The sequence below is a fragment of the Oculina patagonica genome, chromosome 7 (assembly GCF_052425735.1).
Source record: "Oculina patagonica isolate OP01 chromosome 7, crgOcupat, whole genome shotgun sequence".
Classification (NCBI taxonomy): domain Eukaryota; kingdom Metazoa; phylum Cnidaria; class Anthozoa; order Scleractinia; family Oculinidae; genus Oculina; species Oculina patagonica.
In genome coordinates, this window is record NC_135764.1 from 7,881,680 (window position 1) to 7,899,335 (window position 17,656).

The following is a 17,656-nucleotide window of genomic DNA, read 5'->3' on the forward strand; positions in this document are numbered from 1 at the left end:
GATGACTCCCTGTGTACCACCTTTTTCTCCTAAACAATTTGTTGTCTCTTTCAACCTACATTAGCAATAACTTTGAAAGGGCAGAAAGTTCAAAAAGAAATTTAATGAGTAATTTTTGTTTTCAAGGAGAGCATGCTGTTCTAAAAGAAATGCAATTTGTAGATAGGAAAGTGTCTTAACTATTTTACACTGCGGTTGTAGAAGTCAAACGACGCAATAGCGCGAAATACAATAACTACAACAACAACAACAACAACCATTTTATTTTGCCAAATTAAATAGAAGATAAATTACAGCATAAAATAAATTAACTAAAATAGGCAAAAAAACTACTCAGAGTAGAAATAAACTAAACGAGCTGAGTAGTTAAAAAAAAAATTAATTGCTTTGAAAAGGTTGTACATAAAAGAAGACAGAAGTAAAATAAGACAATTACTAATTAATTAATTACCATGCAGACGAAATGAAATAAAATAAAATAAGAATAAATAAGTACAATGTAACTAAGTATGTTTACAATGTAACTAAGTATGTTATCAAGGTTTATATTTATATTTTCACATTTATTGATAACTGGGTTTTAAAACTGCATCTGCATTGATAAGGACTGGAAAGAAACTGAAGACAAGTTTCAGACTATAGCCACGATAAAATTGTAGTTTAAGTTTAACCGCGTGAAAATTCCTATTGTGATAGAATTAATGTACAAATGAGAAATTTGTAGTCTATGCAAAGCTACCGAATGGAATCATTTGTGACGCCTTCCTTTCAGTTGCCGTTTATTTTGGTTTTTGAGTAATTCAATATTCAAGGTTTATAGTTAACTCTATACTGCTTTGACTGCTTGCAAAGCTTGATTCGTTTCAAGATTTCTCTAAACATGGGCATTCTAAAACTGTAAATGATTAGATTGACCAAAGAATTGGCCAAATAAAGGATGTTGAAAACGTAAAAAAGAAGTGCACTTACACACTCAAAACACGGAAAATGAATTAAAAAACCAACACAAATTGGAAGAAAGCAAACAAACGACACAGCTATCACAATAAACAGAGTTCTGGGAAATTTTAAATTCTGGTCAGGTCCATTATGTCTGTTATGAGCCGCGTCGATGGCGGGGACTCTGCAGTTAAGTCTTGTTCGGATTGCTAGATAAGACACGCAGATTGTTATCAAAGATACCACTATGACAGACGAAAGAGCAACCGACCAGTGAACGAGACTTATGATGTTGTGTGAAGCTAGTGCGGTCAATCCACCTTCGGATATTCCAGCTATCCAAACAAAAATCACACCGCAGATGTAAATTTTGGTGCTTGCAACTCGATGGCGGAGCGGCCAAATCAAAGCATATGCACGTTCTAGAGAAATGAGTACAAGGGAAAATAGCGAGGAACACGTAAATGCTGTTTGAAATGAAGCTGCAATTAAAAAATCATTTCCGCTGTTACTGCTGTTGGCTAGGATCAGTTTCTGCTTTGGAATTGCAAAAGTTCCAATCAATATCAGTTGTGGGAATCCGTTTAGTAAATCTGCAACGGCTAAGTTGATAAGAAGAAAGGAGGCTCGCTTCGGTTTGTTACGGTGCTTCCAAAACACGAATATGGTGAAAAGATTGCCAACAATGGTGGACAAAGATTCAACAACGACGATGCAAAGAATGAGAACGGCAGTGGTATCAGACATAGTGGTAAATTTATCGTGAATCTTTTGTAAAATGATCAAACTTTTGCTCGGCTGCGCCAGTTATTTTTATACCAAACTTATTCGTTGGTTATTACGCCCAGTTCGCTTTTCAGTGTTTCATGGCAGGTGTATTCATTGTCAGTAAGCCTATGAAGACAAAATTGACAAACATAATCAATTCTTCTAACATTATTTGCGGAGGCAAATTTTCATTGAACCTTGTGACAAAGAGATTGCACCCACTGGGGAGGAACAAAAAAGGATATCCGCCGGTACGGCTCAAAAGCTTTAAAGTTTAGTGACACATAATTTTGAAAACAAATAAATTTTGCTTGTCTCTGAATATACGCAATACAAACATATGCCACTAAATATATGATTTACTATTTTAGTAATTTAATGTTATCTACATTCCTTATTATACACAAAAGACAATAGAGTATTTTCAATGGTCGGCTTGACCGTTAAAAAAAATTTCGCCAGATGAATTAACATAAAATGATCTCTTCGTTTGTTTTATTTTAAACAAAGTTTGAATATAAATGAAATAGAGATGAATATTCGTACAATAATTTCAATATTTTGCTTAACAGAAGAAAGTGTCATCATCCTTGTGACGGCAAATAAGTAAGAGGGCAAACGAGGACGAGATTAAATGGATGAAGGTAGAAAAGGTTTATTCTCTACAAGACATGAACTCGAGTTCAACAATTTGCGACAAGGGACGGACCATTATTTCTTTAGAGGGGGCACATACATTTAATAAAAGAGAGTTTCTGTTTTTCTTGTGGGATAAGGGCGGAGTGTTACACGTGATAAAGTGGCCAGTAGTGAAGAAAAGCGAGAACAGCAAAGTTATGCAATGCAAAACTATTTTAATGAGTAATTCCTTAGATATTGATTTCGTTTTGAAATTCAACGCTATAAGTTACGACGTTTCGACTTCTCCGAAGTCTTTTTTAAGTGGGAGTAAAATATAAAATTAGCATAAATATATTAAAATAGTAAAAAGGCAAAAATGTCACGAACGCTAAAATGCGATAAAATATCTAAAAATAAGTGACAAAATATTCATAAAGTTTAAATGCTAAAAAGACTTAAAACTTTGGAAACAATTAAGTTTGACTGCCTTATTTTTGAAACGTTTTTTTTATCAAAGAACTGAAACCAACTCTAAACAAACAATGCGATTCCATCCGCGCGAAATTATTTGTTTAGGTCGGTTTTTAATTACTTTGTGACTGTGTGTGAATCGAACTGACCTCCAAATTTAATCTAACAACGTGAAATGTCATGTCCAATACAGTTATGCATGCAGATTTACCGTCCAGTCACTTCTATTCTGTTTAGAACCCATCAAAATTGATTTCGGCTGTAGCAGAACTTTCGCTGAGAGTCGCTCGTTTGAACAAGCTTCAGCAGCGGAAGAAAAAACGACCTGAGGATCCCAAACCCCACCCCAGACCCCTCACAAGAGTAGCACACGGGCAAGGTTCGATTTCAAACATATTTATTGCAGTACATTTTTTCGATAATATTTCATATCATTACATTCAATACTGTAAATTTATTCCATATAATCAAAAAACTTTACTCTGGAATATACAATCAAGTTAAAAAAAAAGTTGAAACAATAATCTTGCATTGGGAATGTCATTAAAAGCGATGATGACTCCTTGTGTACCACCTTTTTGTCCTAAACAATTTGCTGTCTTTTTCAACCTACATGAGCAGTAACTTTGAAAGGACAGAAAGTTCAAAAAGAAATTTATTGGGTAATTTTCGTTTTCAAGGAGAGCATGCTGTTCTAAAAGAAATGCAATTTGTAAAATAGGAAAGTGTCTCAACTATTTTGCACTGCGGTTGTACAAGTCAAACGACGCAATAGCGCGAAATACAATAACTGTTATATTTTCACATTTATTGATAACTGGTTTTTAGATCTGCGACTGCATTGATAAGGACTGGAAAAAAAGAAAAGTTTCGCACTATAGCCACGATAAAATTGTAGTTTTAGTTTAACCGCGTGAAAATTCCTTTCGCGATAGAATATACAAATGAGAAATTTGCTGTCTATGCAAAAAAATTACCGAATGGAATCATTTGTGACGCCTTCCTTTCAGTTGCCGTTTATTTTGGTTTTTGAGTAATTCAATCTTCAAGGTTTATAGTTAACTATATACTGCTTTGACTGCTTGCAAAGCTTCATTCGTTTCAAGGTTTCTCTAAACATGGGCATTCTAAAACTGTAAATGATTGGATTGACCAAAGAATTGGCCAAATAAAGGATGTTGAAAACGTAAAAAATTGGTACACTCACACACTCGGAATACAAAATATGAATTAAATAACCAACACAAATTGGAAGAAAACAAACAAGAGACACAGCTATCACAATAAACAGAGTTCTGGAGAATTTTCTATTCTGATCAGGTCCATTATGTCTGTTTTGAGCCGAGTCGATGGCGGGAACTCTGCAGTTAAGTCTTGTTCGGATCGCCAGATAAGAAACGCAGATTGTTATCAAAGTTACCACTGTGACAGAAGAAAGTACAATCGACCAGTAAACGAGACTTATTTTGTTGTGTAAAGCTAGTGCGGTCATTCCACCTTCAGTTATTCCAGCTATCCACACAAACATCACACCACAGATGTAACCTTTGGTGCTTGCAACTCGATGGCGGAGCGGCCAAATCAAAGCATATGCACGTTCCAGAGAAATGAGTACAAGGGAAAATAGCGAGGAATACGTAAATGCTGTTTGAAATGAAGCTGCAATAGAAAAATAATTTCCGCTGATAGCTAGGATCTGCTGTGGAATTGCAAATTTGCCAATCAACACCAGTTGTGTGAAGCCATTTAGTAGATCGGCAACGGTTAAGTTGATAAGAAGAAAGGAAGTTCGCTTCAGTCTGTTACGGTGCTTCCAAAACACGAATATGGTGAAAAGGTTGCCAACAATAATGATCAAAGATTCAACAACGACGATGCAAAGAATAAGAATGGCAGTAATATCCGACATAGTGGTAAATTTATCCTGAATCTTTTGTACAACGATGAAACGCTTGTTTGGCTGCGCTAGTTATTTTTATACCAAACTTATGCGTTGGTTATTACGCCCAGTTCGCTTTTCAGTGTTTCATGGCAGGTGTATTCATTGTCAGTAAACCTATGAAGACAAAATTGACAAACACAATCAATTCTTCTAACATTATTTGAGGAGGCAAATTTTAATTGAACCGTCTGACAAAGAGATTGCACCCACTGGGAAGGAAAAAAAAGGATATATCCGCCGGTATGGCTCAAAAGCTTTAAAATTTAGTGACACGTAATTGAACAAAATTTTGAAAACAAATTAATTTTGCTTGTCTCCGTGAATATACGCAATATAAACTTATGCCACAAAATATATGATTTTCTATGCTAGTAATTTAATGTTATCTACATTCCTTGTTATACACAAAAGAAAATCGAGTATTTTCAATGGTCTGTTGACCGTTAAAAAAATAAAATTTTCTCCAGATAAATAAACATAAAATGATCTCTTCGTTTATTTTATTTTAAACAAAGTTTGAATGTAAATGAAAAAGAGATGAATATTCGTACAATATTTTCAATAGTTTGCTTAACAGAAGAAAGTGTCATCATCCTTGTGACGGCAAATGAGTAAGAGAGCAAACGAGGACGAGATTATATGGATGAAGGTAGAAAAGGTTTATTCTCTGCGTCAATGGACGGACCATTATTTATTTAGAGGGGGCACATATATTTAATTAAAGAAAGTTTCTGTTTTTCTTGTGGGATAAGGGCGGAGTGTTACACGTAATAAAGAGGCCAGTAGTGAAGAAAAACGAGAAAAGTAAAGTATATGCAATGCGAAAATATTTTAATGAGTAATTTCTTAGATATTGATTTTGTTATAAAATTCAACGCTATAAAGTTACGACGTTTTGACTTCTCCGAGGCCATTTTCAAGTGGGAGTAAAATATGAAATTAGCATAAATATATTAAAATAGTAAAAAGCAAAAATGTTACGAACGCTAAAATGCGATAAAATATGTAAAAATAAGTGACAAAATATTCATGAAGTTTAAATGCTAAAAAGACTTAAAACTATGGAAACAATTAAGTTTGACTGCCTTATTTTTGAAACGTTTTTTATCAAAGAACTGAAACCAACTCTAAACAAACAATGCGATTCCATCCGCGCGAAATTATTTGTTTAGGTCGGTTTTTAATTACTTTGTGACTGTGTGTGAATCGAACTGACTTCTATTAACTAATCTAACAACGTGAAATGTCATGGCCAATACAGTTAAGCATGCAGATTTACCGTCCAGTCACTTCTATTCTGTTTAGAAACCGATCAAAATTGATCCTGCAGCGGAACTTTCGAAAGTCGCTCGTTTGAACAAGCTTCAGCAGCTGAAGAAAATCAAAGAGGTCTATGACCTACTCGTGAATGCGTTAGATATATTTGAATCGTTCCTTTGAACAGTATAGTATCGATGGAAAATATTCATTATAGGGATTAATAATAATAATCTACTTTATTTAAAGAGGGTGAATATATAACAGGACGCTTAGGTATAAGAATTACTTTTTCATCGTTCTTAATAGCTTAGCAAACCGATGGCGCAGTGGTACAGCTCTGCGTTCTAAAGCGGGTGACCCGGGATCGGGTTAAAATATGGCTAAAATGGCTAAAATTTTTTTTTCCTCCTTATTTTTTTTTTCACGGATATTATATACATATCTGTCTTGTATAAAGTTTCGATACTCTTTTACTGATTATCCTTTAATAAATCGTGCCGTGCTCAAACCTTGCAGTCTTTTAATAACACACATAAAGTCACTGGTCATCGTTTCCGAATGTTCGCGATTATTATATGCGAAAAAGCAATATTTCATCGTTTGTGAAACGATTGTTTCTCATTTACAGGGGTGAAGTATTTTCTACACTTATTTCTTTGAAATGATACCTTTGCAAAGCTGTATTTTTATTCACAGCCGAGGGAAACGAAATTTAGAAAGCTAAGCGCCTGTGAGCATACCTAATTTGCATAATGTTAACAACGATGGATGGAAGGATGGACGGATGGCTCAACTTCCCCCACTATACTCGTTCATTATGCATTCACGAGTAAAAACGACCTGAGGATTCCAAACCCCACCCCAGACCCCTCGCAAGAGTAGCACACAGGCAAGGTTCGATTTCAAACATATTTATTGCAGTACATTTTTTCGATAATATTTCATATCATTACATTCAATACTGAAAATGTATTCCATATAATCAAAAAACTTTACTTTGGAATATACAATCATGTTCAAAAAAGAGTTTAAACACTAATCTTGCATTGGGAATGTCTTTAAAAGCGATGATGACTCCTTGTGTACCACCTTTTTCTCCTAAACAATTTGTTGTCTCTTTCAACCTACATGAGCAATAACTTTGAAAGGAGAGAAAGTTCAAAAAGAAATTTATTGGGTAATTTTCGTTTTCAAGGAGAGCATGCTGTTCTAAAAGAAATGCAATTTGTAGGATAGGAAAGTGTCTCAACTATTTTACACTGCGGTTGTACAAGTCAAACGACGCAATAGCGCGAAATACAATAACTGTTATATTTTCACATTTATTGATAACTGGGTTTTAAAACTGCGTCTGCATTGATAAGGACTGGAAAGAAACTGAAGACAAGTTTCAGACTATAGCCACGATAAAATTGTAGTTTAAGTTTAACCGCGTGAAAATTCCTATTGTGATAGAATATACAAATGAAAAATTTGCAGTCTATGCCAAAAAATTACGGAATGGAATCATTTGTGACGCCTTCCTTTCAGTTGCCGTTTATTTTGGTTTTTGAGTAATTAAATCTTCAAGGTTTATAGTTAACTCTATAGTGCTTTGACTGCTTGCAAAGCTTCATTCGTTTCAAGGTTTCTCTAAACATGGGCATTCTAAAACTGTAAATGATTGGATTGACCAAAGAATTGGCCAAATAAAGGATGTTGAAAACGTAAAAAAGATGTTCATTAACACACTCAGAACACAGAAAAGAAATTAAAAAACCAACAGTACTTGGAAGAAAGCAAACAAGAGACACAGCTATCACAATAAACATAGTTCTGGAGAATTTTACATTCTGATCAGGTCTATTTTGTCTGTTATGGACCGAGTCGATGGCGGGAACTCTGCAGATAAGTCTTGTTCGGATTGCCAAATAAGACACGCAGATTGTTATCAAAGATACCACTGTGACAGAAGAAAGAGCAACCGACCAGTGAGCGACACCTATGATGTTGTGTAAAACTAGTGCAGTCAATCCACCTTCGGATAATCCAGCTATCCACACAAACATCGCACCACAAATGTAACCTTTGGTGCTTGCAACTCGATGGCGGAGCGGCCAAATCAAAGCATATGCACGTTCCAGAGAAATGAGTACGAGGGAAAATAATGAGGCACACATAAATGCTGTTTGAAATGAAGCTGCAATAAAATAATCATTTCCGCTGTTACTGCTGTTGGCTAGGATCAGTTTTCTCTGTGGAATTGCAAAAGTTCCAATCAATATCAGTTGTGTGAAGCCATTTAGTAGATCTGCAACGGTTATGTTGATAAGAAGAAAGGAAGTTCGCTTCAGTCTGTTACGGTGCTTCCAAAACACGCATATGGTGAAAAGATTGCCAACAATGGTGAACAAAGATTCAACAACGACGATGCAAAGAATGAGAACGGCAGTGGTATCAGACATAGTGATAAATTTATCGTGAATCTTTTGTAAAATGATAAAACTCTTGCTTGGCTGCGCTAGTTATTTTTATACCAAACTTATTCGTTGGTTATCACGCCCAGTTCGCTTTTCAGTGTTTCATGGCAGGTGTGTTCATTGTCAGTAAGCCTATGAAGACAAAATTGACAAACACAATCAATTCTTCTAACATTATTTGCCGAGGCAAATTTTCATTGAACCTTTTGACAAGGAGATTGCACCCACTGGGGAGGCCGGGAACAAAAAAGGATATATCCGCCGGTACGGGTCAAAAGCTTTAAAGTTTAGTGACACATAATTGAACAAAATTTTGAAAAGAAATAAATTTTGCTTGTCTTCGTGAATATACGCATTACAAACATATGCCACTAAATATATGATTTACTATTTTAGTAATTTAATGTTATCTACATTCCTTATTATACACAAAAGACAATAGAGTATTTTCAATGTGATAAAAATTTGAAACCCTGCGCAGCGTAGGTGCTGAATGTATAAATGAAAAAAAATGTGATGTGATCAACGGCAGGAATGACCTTCCTGTACCAGCACACTTTAACCAGCCGGATCACTCCCTGCAGGATATGAAGGTCGCTGTCCTGAAAGCAGGCCTGACAAACCAACAGTACCGCAAGAAACAGGAGATGAGATACATCTTCCAACACGGAACTCTGGCTCCGAGTGGACTTAATCAAGATTTTAGCTTTACGTGAATTGACTTCTTTGTATTATCGTGCGCTCTCGCGCGAGCGGAAACGTGCGCGAGCATTTATTTAAATGCGCGTGTGATACAACAAACTTTTTAACGGCTAAATAGTTTTGTCCCCCTGAAGAAGGCAGCATTGTCGAAACGTCGGGAATAGTTTTTTTGACTACAGCGTAGTATTTGAGTATTTTCAATGGTCTGCTTGACCGTTAAAAAATAAAATTTCCGCCAGAAGAAAAAACATAAAATGATCTCTTCGTTTATTTTATTTTAAACAAAGTTTGAATGTAAATGAAATAGAGACGAATATTCGTACAATATTTTCGATAGTAAATAATAAAGATTGTAAATTTTAAGCTCGGTAATAAATAATAAAAATAAGATGTTCTACATGACACGAGCATGGGACAAAGAAAAATTCTGAGTCCCCGACGGGAATCGAACCCATGGCCTCCCAGATATCGGTTGGGCGCTCTACCAACTGAGCTACGAGAGACTCGTTGTGAGCTGGGCCATTTTACTAGGTTGATATGTGACACGCGTCCTGCATACTGCTAGGATTAGCAATGTCGAATTCATCAAGTTTTGTAGTAAATAATGTAGTAATATTTTCGATATTTTGCAAAGTGTCATCATCCATGTGACGGCAAATAAGCAAGAGAGCAAACGAGGACGAGATTATATGGATGAAGGAAGAAAAGGTTTATTCTCTACAAGACATTAACTCGATTTCAACAATTTGCGTCAATGGACGGATCATTATTTATTTAGAGGGGGCACATACATTTAATTAAAGAAAGTTTCTGTTTTTCTTGTGGGACAAGGGCGGAGTGTTACACGTAATAAAGAGGCCAGTAGTGAAGAAAAACGAGAAAAGCAAAGTTATGCGATGCGAAAATATTTTAATGAGTAATTTCTTAGATATTGATTTTGTTATAAAATTCAACGCTATAAAGTTACGACGTTTTGACTTCTCCGAGGCCATTTTCAAGTGGGAGTGAAATATAAAATTAGCATAAATATATTAAAATAGTAAAAAGCAAAAATGTTACGAACGCTAAAATGCGATAAAATATGTAAAATAAGTGACAAAATATCCATGAAGTTTAAATGCTAAAAAGACTTAAAACTATGGAAACAATTAAGTTTGACTGCCTTATTTTTGAAACGTTTTTTATCAAAGAACTGAAACCAACTCTAAACAAACAATGCGATTCCATCCGCGCGAAATTCTTTTTTAGGTCGGGTTTTAATTACTTTAATTGTGACTGTGTGCGAATCGAACTGACTTCCAAACTAAATCTAACAACGTGAAATGTCATGTCCAATTCAGTTAAGCATGCAGATTTACCGTCCAGTCACTTTTATTCTGTTTAGAAACCGATCAAAATTGATCCTGCAGCGGAACTTTCGCTGAGAGTCGCTCGTTTGAGCAAGCTTCCGCAGCTGAAGAAGAAACGACCTGAGGATCCCAAACCACACCCCAGACCCCTCGCAAGACTAGCACAAGGGCAAGGTTCGATTGCAAACATATTTATTGCAGTACATTTTTTTCGATATTATTTCATATCATTACATTAAATACTGTAAATTTATTCCATATAATCAAAAAACTTTACTTCAGAATATACAATCATTTTCAAAAAAGAGTTGAAACAATAATCTTGCATTGGGAATGTCATTAAAAGCGATGATGACTCCTTGTGTACCACCTTTTTGTCCTAAACAATTTGCTGTCTTTTTCAACCTACACGAGCAATAACTTTGAAAGGACAGAAAGTTCAAAAAGAAATTTATTGGGTAATTTTCGTTTTCAAGGAGAGCATGCTGTTCTAAAAGAAATGCAATTTGTAGGATAGGAAAGTGTCTCAACTATTTTGCACTGCGGTTGTACAAGTCAAACGACGCAATAGCGCGAAATACAATAACTGACATATTTTCACATTTATTGATAACTGGTTTTTAGATGTGCGACTGCATTGATAAGGACTGGAAAGAAAGAAAACTTTCGCACTATAGCCACGATAAAATTGTAGTTTTAGTTTAACCCTTTGACACCCAAATTTTCCTCAAAAACCGCGTTTTTTTAGCCGCTAAACTGCAATTTTGGTGCTATGGTCTGGAATTTACCTCCACTTTGCTAAAGAAGCACTTTTTTGCACTTCAGCAATATTTTCATAAAGATTCTGTGTAAAAATGTACAATATTTTACTTTGGTGCATGCGCATAAGCCATGCACCATTTTGCTGAACCGTTCCAAATTTTTTTTTGCCCCTTTTGCTTCCTTTTTTTTTCGCTTTCTTATTCTCGTTACTTTCTACTGTTCATATCCTATCTTTTGGTTAAAAAAGTTTTGACATTATCAATGGAAAACCCTGAAAAGCGGACCTTGACCAATTACAGGTGTTCTGGCCTGTTTAGCAACGATTTTGCACCAAAAATGGATTTTGTTTTTCTTTGATTAGCTCTGTCAGAATGCAACTGATATTCAAAATGAACAGTCCTGTAGAAAGGTCGATTCAAGCTCTATCAGATTCTTATCACGAATTTCCACTGACGTGCTAATTAATGACGTCACAAGTGAATCAATGACTGCACCTCCAAATAGCGCCTGAATGCGCGTTTAGGAGTGAAAGGGTTAACCGCGTTAAAATTCCTTTTGCGTTAGAATATACAAATGAAAAATTTGCAGTCTATTCCAAAAAATTACGGAATGGAATCATTTGTGACGCCTTCATTTCAGTTGCCGTTTATTTTGGGTTTTGAGTAATTCAATCTTCAAGGTTTATAGTTAACTCTATAATGCTTTGACTGCTTGCAAAGCTTCATTCGTTTCAAGGTTTCTCTAAACATGGGCATTCTAAAACTGTAAATGATTGGATTGACCAAAGAATTGACCAAATAAAGAATGTTGAAAACGTAAAGAAGAGGTACACTAACACACCCAGAACACAGAAAATGAAATAAAAAACCAACAGTACTTGGAAGAAAGCAAACAAGAGACACAGCTATCACAATAAACATAGTTCTGGAGAATTTTACATTCTGATCAGGTCCATTTTGTCTGTTATGGGCCGAGTCGATGGCGGGGACTCTGCAGTTAAGTTTTGTTCGGATTGCCAAATAAGACACGCAGAATTGTTATCAAAGAAACCACTGTGACAAAAGAAGGTGCAACCAACCAGTGAGCGAGACCTATGATGTTGTGTAAAACTAGTGCAATCAATCCACCTTCAGATATTCCAGCTATCCACACAAACATCACACCACAGATGTAACCTTTGGTGCTTGCAACTCGATGGCGGAGCGGCCAAATCAAAGCATATGCACGTTCCAGAGAAATGAGTACAAGGGAAAATAGTGAGGCACACATAAATGCTGTTTGAAATGAAGCTGCAATAAAATAATCATTTCCGCTGTTACTGCTGTTGGCTAGGATCAGTTTTCTCTGTGGAATTGCAAAAGTTCCTATTAATATCAGTTGTGTGAAGCCATTTAGTAGATCTGCAACGGTTAAGTTGATAAGAAGAAAGGAAGGTCGCTTCAGTCTGTTACGGTGCTTCCAAAACACGCATGTGGCGAAAAGATTGCCAACAATAGTGATCAAAGTTTCAACAACGACGATGCAAAGAATGAGAACGGCAGTAGTATCAGACATAGTGGTAAATTTATCGTGAATTTTTTGTAAAATGATGAAACTCTTGCTTGGCTGCGTGAGTTATTTTTATACCAAACTTATGCGTTGGTTATCACTCCCAGTTCGCTTTTCAGTGTTTCATAGCAGGAGTATTCATTGTCAGTAAACCTATGAAGACAAAATTGACAAACATAATCGATTCTTTTAACATTATATCCGGAGGCAAATTTTAATTGAACCGTCCGACAAAGAGGTTGCATCTCCTGGGGAGAAACCAAATTTGAAGTCCACTAATAAGGTGGATTTCCACTGACGCGTAAATTTTTACGTGCGTGAAAAAGTTAGAGAAAATGTATGAGTGACGTGCGTAAACATTTACAGGATTTACGCAAGTCGTTCATACATTGTCTCTAAATTTTTTACACACGTAAAAATTTACCCGTCAGTGGAAATCCACCTATACGGTTTATAATGTTCAATAAATTGAACGAACGTTTATGTACATTGTTTATTATACAGAAAAGACAATAGAGTATTTTCAATAGTCTGCTTGAACGTTAAAATTAAGGTTATCGCTAGATAAATAAAAATGACATGATCTCTTCGTTTATTTTAATTAAAACAAAGTTTTAAGCTCATTAACATATTTTTTTAAAGAAGAAGATTTTTCGTTATGTGACTTTATAGCAGTGGTCAACTCAGGCCAACAAAGACATATGCATCAAAATTGAACCGACTCCGAATAAAGAGCGACACCATCACTTTTTTACTTTGAGTCCAGTTCCAAACTGAATCTGCAGCAACGTGAACTGTCATGTCTAATACAGTTCTAGTAGGGGCGCATTGTAACATGGGAGAGACGGTTAATCCTTCACTTGAGACTTTTTGTCCTTGGCAGAAAATCCTGAGAAACGCCTGGATACGAGACAGAGATGGTGGTGTGATCACCCATGGAACGGAAAATAATTCAAGAGAGGACGAGATTCTATGAAGGACAAAAGGAATGGTTCTTTTTCTAGAAGACATTAGCTCGATTTTAAAAATTTGCGTCAAGTGACGGACCATTTTTTAGTTGGAAGGGGCACATACATTTGAAAAAAGACTGTCTCTGGGGGGGAGGGGGGAGGGTTGCACGAAGAGGTGTTGTATGCAATACAAAGGCCCGTGGTGGAGAAAAACGAGAAAAATAAACGTTTTAGTTAAAACTGTTGTACACAAGTGTCTAAATAACCTCACTGTACGTCGTCAGAAAAAATAATAACAATGCCAAAATATTTTACTTCGTTTTATTATATATGTATAGTCGTAAAAATTAAAGAAATTTAAATAATTATCTTGGCTACTTTTGACCATACGGTGGAAGGTGAGCCTGCGAGTAGAAGACAGACCTCGCAGCAGATCGTCGTTGCCCTTGACTAGCAGTTTGAAACCATGCAGCCAACCTGAAAAGTTTTGATTCGGTGGAAGTCCGAAAATATCTGATATCTAGCTGAGTTACTTATGTCTACGCACCGCAAAAAATATGTGTAAACGAACTCCTTGGTATTTTTCTATGCGGTCACTATCTGAATATTTCTTAAACCAATCAAACTGGATTACGCAACGGAAGTTACGGAACTCTCGAGAGTCCCTCGTTTGCTTAAGCTTGAACAGAAATGAACAAAGACTCAAAACTTGGAAGTGAATTTCAGGCCACGATTGAGAGGATCACACTTTCAGTATTGAAAAAAAAAACCTGTTTGCAAAACTGCGACTGCATTGATAACGAAAAAGGCACGGACTACAACCAGCGTAAAATTACAGAAGTCCAGTACCGTGAGAATTCTTCTTGCTAACGACTATTCAAAAGAGAGAGGTGCAGTCTACGCCAAAAAATCGGAATGAACTAGTTTTGGAAGCCCTCATTTTACAGTAAAACAATCTTCACGGTATATAGTTAACTCTATACTGCTTTGACTGCTTGTAGAGCTTCAGCCGTTTCAAGGTTTCCCTGAAAATTGGAATTCTAAAGCTATAAATGATTGGATTAACCGCAGAATTGGCCAAATAAAGAATGCTGAAAACGTAAGAAAGAGGTACACTAACACACTCGAAACACAGATAATGAATTAAATAACCAGCAGTACTTGGAAGAAAACAAACAAGAGACACAGCTATCACAATAAATAGAGTCCTGGCGAGTTTTGCTTTCTGGTCCGGCGCATTGCGGAGCCGCATCGATGGCAGGAACTCTGCAGTTAAGTCTTGTTCGGATTGCCAGATAAGACAAGCCTATTGTTATCAAAGATGCTGCTGTTATAAAAGAAACTACAACTGCAAAATGAACGAGATCCATGATGTTGTATACAGAAAGTAAGGTCAATCCACCTACAGATATTCCAGCCATCCACACAAACATCACACCACAAATGTAACCTTTGGTCCTTGCCACTCGATGGCAGAGCGGCCAAATCAAAGCATACACACGTTCCAGAGAAATAAGTACAAGGGAAAATAGTGATGCAAGCGTTGCTGCTGATTGAACTGAAGTTGCGATATTTCCGCTGCCATTGCTGTTGGCTAGAATCTGTAGTGGAATTGCAAATGTTCCAATCACTGTCAGTTGTGTGAAGCCATTAAGTAGATCTGCAACAGCCAAGTTTATAAGAAAAAGGAAGTTCGTTTCAGTCTATTACGGTTCTTCCAAAAACACGAATATGGTGAAAAGGTTGTCAATAATATCGACCAAAGATTCAACAACGACGATGCATAGAACTAGAATGACAGAAGTATCAGGCATAGTGATTAATTTATCATGAATCTTTTGTAAAATGATGAAACGTTTGCTTAATTTGCTTTTTTATACTAAACTTATTCGTTGGTTATTACGCCCAGTTCGCTTTTCAGTGTTTTATAGCATTTGTATTCATTGTCAGTAAGCCTATGAAGATAAAACTGACAAACATAATCAATTCTTCTAGCATTATTTGCGGAGGCAAATTTTGATTGAACCCTCTGACAAAGATTCACCTACTGGGGAGGAATAACAAAATCACGTCTGCCAGTACAGCTCAGAGCTTTGATGTTCATTTCATTGAACAAAGCTTTGAAAATGAATAAAGGCTTTTTGTCTCCCTTCATACACGCAATGCAAACACATGTCACCAAATAAATTATTCACTATGTTAATGTTATGAACATTCTTTTTTATACAAAGAGGCAGTAGAACATTTTCAATAGTCTGTTTGAAACTTAAAAAAATAAGGTTTTCGTCAGATGATTAAAAATGAAATCATCTCATCAACAAAGTTTGAATATAAATAATTAAATTTAGATGAATGTTCACAGTATGAAACAAATAATATATATGAATATATATAATAGTATCTGACTAACAATGTTAGCAAAGTAATATCATCAATATTTTTATTATGCTTACGCAATAAATATGCAATACAAAACAAAAATATTTCAATATTTTGCTTGACCGAAAAAACTAATTACAAAATATTTTACCTTGTATTAATCAGAACTTGAACCTCGGAATAGTTTTGGCATTTGTCCGCTGTAATCATTTTTATTATTTCTATTTTTTTAACACTATGTCATAAGGCTTTTGTTATTTGACTTCATAGCAGTTACCAACTCGGTCAAACAAAACATATGCAACCAAGCTAAACCGACTCCAAAAAAAGAGCAAAACTGGCAATTTTTAGTTTGAGTCCAGTTTCAAATGATCAGCAACGTGAACTGCCATGTCCAATACAGCTGCTCTGGTAATTCTCCGTGTTACTATTTTTGAATCCTTGGTCGTTGTTATTGGCAACATTTTCACCATATTTGTCTTCTGGAAGCACCGTAACAGACTGAAACGAACTTCTTGTCTTCTTGTAAACTTAGCTTTTGCGGATCTTCTTGTTGGACTCACAGAACCAATAGCGATTACACTGACAAAAATTCCTTGGCATCTTAAAGAACTTAGATCAAACACCACCAGTAAAAATATTTTAGGCGCGTTTCAGACAGCGCATTCCTTCGTGTCAATATTTTTCCTCGTACTCATTGCTCTGGAACGTGCATATGCTTTGATTTGGCCGCTCCGCCATCGATTAGCAAGCTTCAAACGGTATATTTACTGCGTAGTCTTCACGTGGGTGAGTGGGACATCTGTAGGTGTACTGTCTTTGCTGGCTGCTTACGAAATCTTATATTTTGTACCTTGGATGGTTACATATTGCTTCATCGTTCTTGTCTGTTTGGTCTCCATCTGTGTTTCTTACCTGGCAATCCGAACAAGGCTTCACTACAGAGTTCCTGCCATCGATACGGCTCATAACAGACAAAATGGATCAGAACAGAACACTAAACTGTCCAGACTCTGTTTATTGTGATAGCTACGTCTCTTGTCTGTAGACTTCCAAGCGTTGTTGTTCATTGCGTTTACGTTTTGTGTTCAAAATGTGTTCCTATAACTTTCGTTTATACTACAACCATCTTTCGCTTGGCCAATTCTCTCGTCAATCCTATTATTTACTGTTTTAGAATTCCTATGTTTAGAGAAACCTTAGCACGAATGAAGATTCCAAAGCAGTCAAAACTTTATACAGTAAACTATAAACCTTAAAAGTTTTGTTAAAATCTAAAGACAACTGCGGGAAGAAAGGCGTTCTTTTTTTGTTTTACCAAAACTGGAATTCTTACTGCTGTTGGCGGTATAATGCTATAGCTTTGTCGGCAGCCTTTTTCCGTTTCTCTCATTGCCATGCATTCACTCGCTTGTGTCACAATCCTGTAAACTGTTAAGGAGAACAGTGTTAGCTTAACAGCTCGGGAAATTCCATTGTAAAAATCTCTTTTTTTTCTTGAAAGTT

General features: G+C 36.0%; 1 protein-coding gene and 1 non-coding gene across 2 annotated transcripts; both read right to left on the reverse strand.

Moving 5' to 3' along the window:
* Positions 1–3,579: 3,579 nt before the first annotated feature.
* Positions 3,580–4,794, reverse strand: LOC144659145 (somatostatin receptor type 5-like). Its single transcript, XM_078519589.1, has one exon. The coding sequence runs from the start codon at positions 4,706–4,708 to the stop codon at positions 3,845–3,847; it is 864 nt and encodes a 287-aa protein (XP_078375715.1). The 5' UTR covers positions 4,709–4,794; the 3' UTR covers positions 3,580–3,844.
* Positions 4,795–9,592: 4,798 nt separating this feature from the next.
* Positions 9,593–9,666, reverse strand: Trnai-gau (transfer RNA isoleucine (anticodon GAU)). Its single transcript has one exon. It is a non-coding gene; the product is annotated as a tRNA-Ile (tRNA).
* Positions 9,667–17,656: the final 7,990 nt, after the last annotated feature.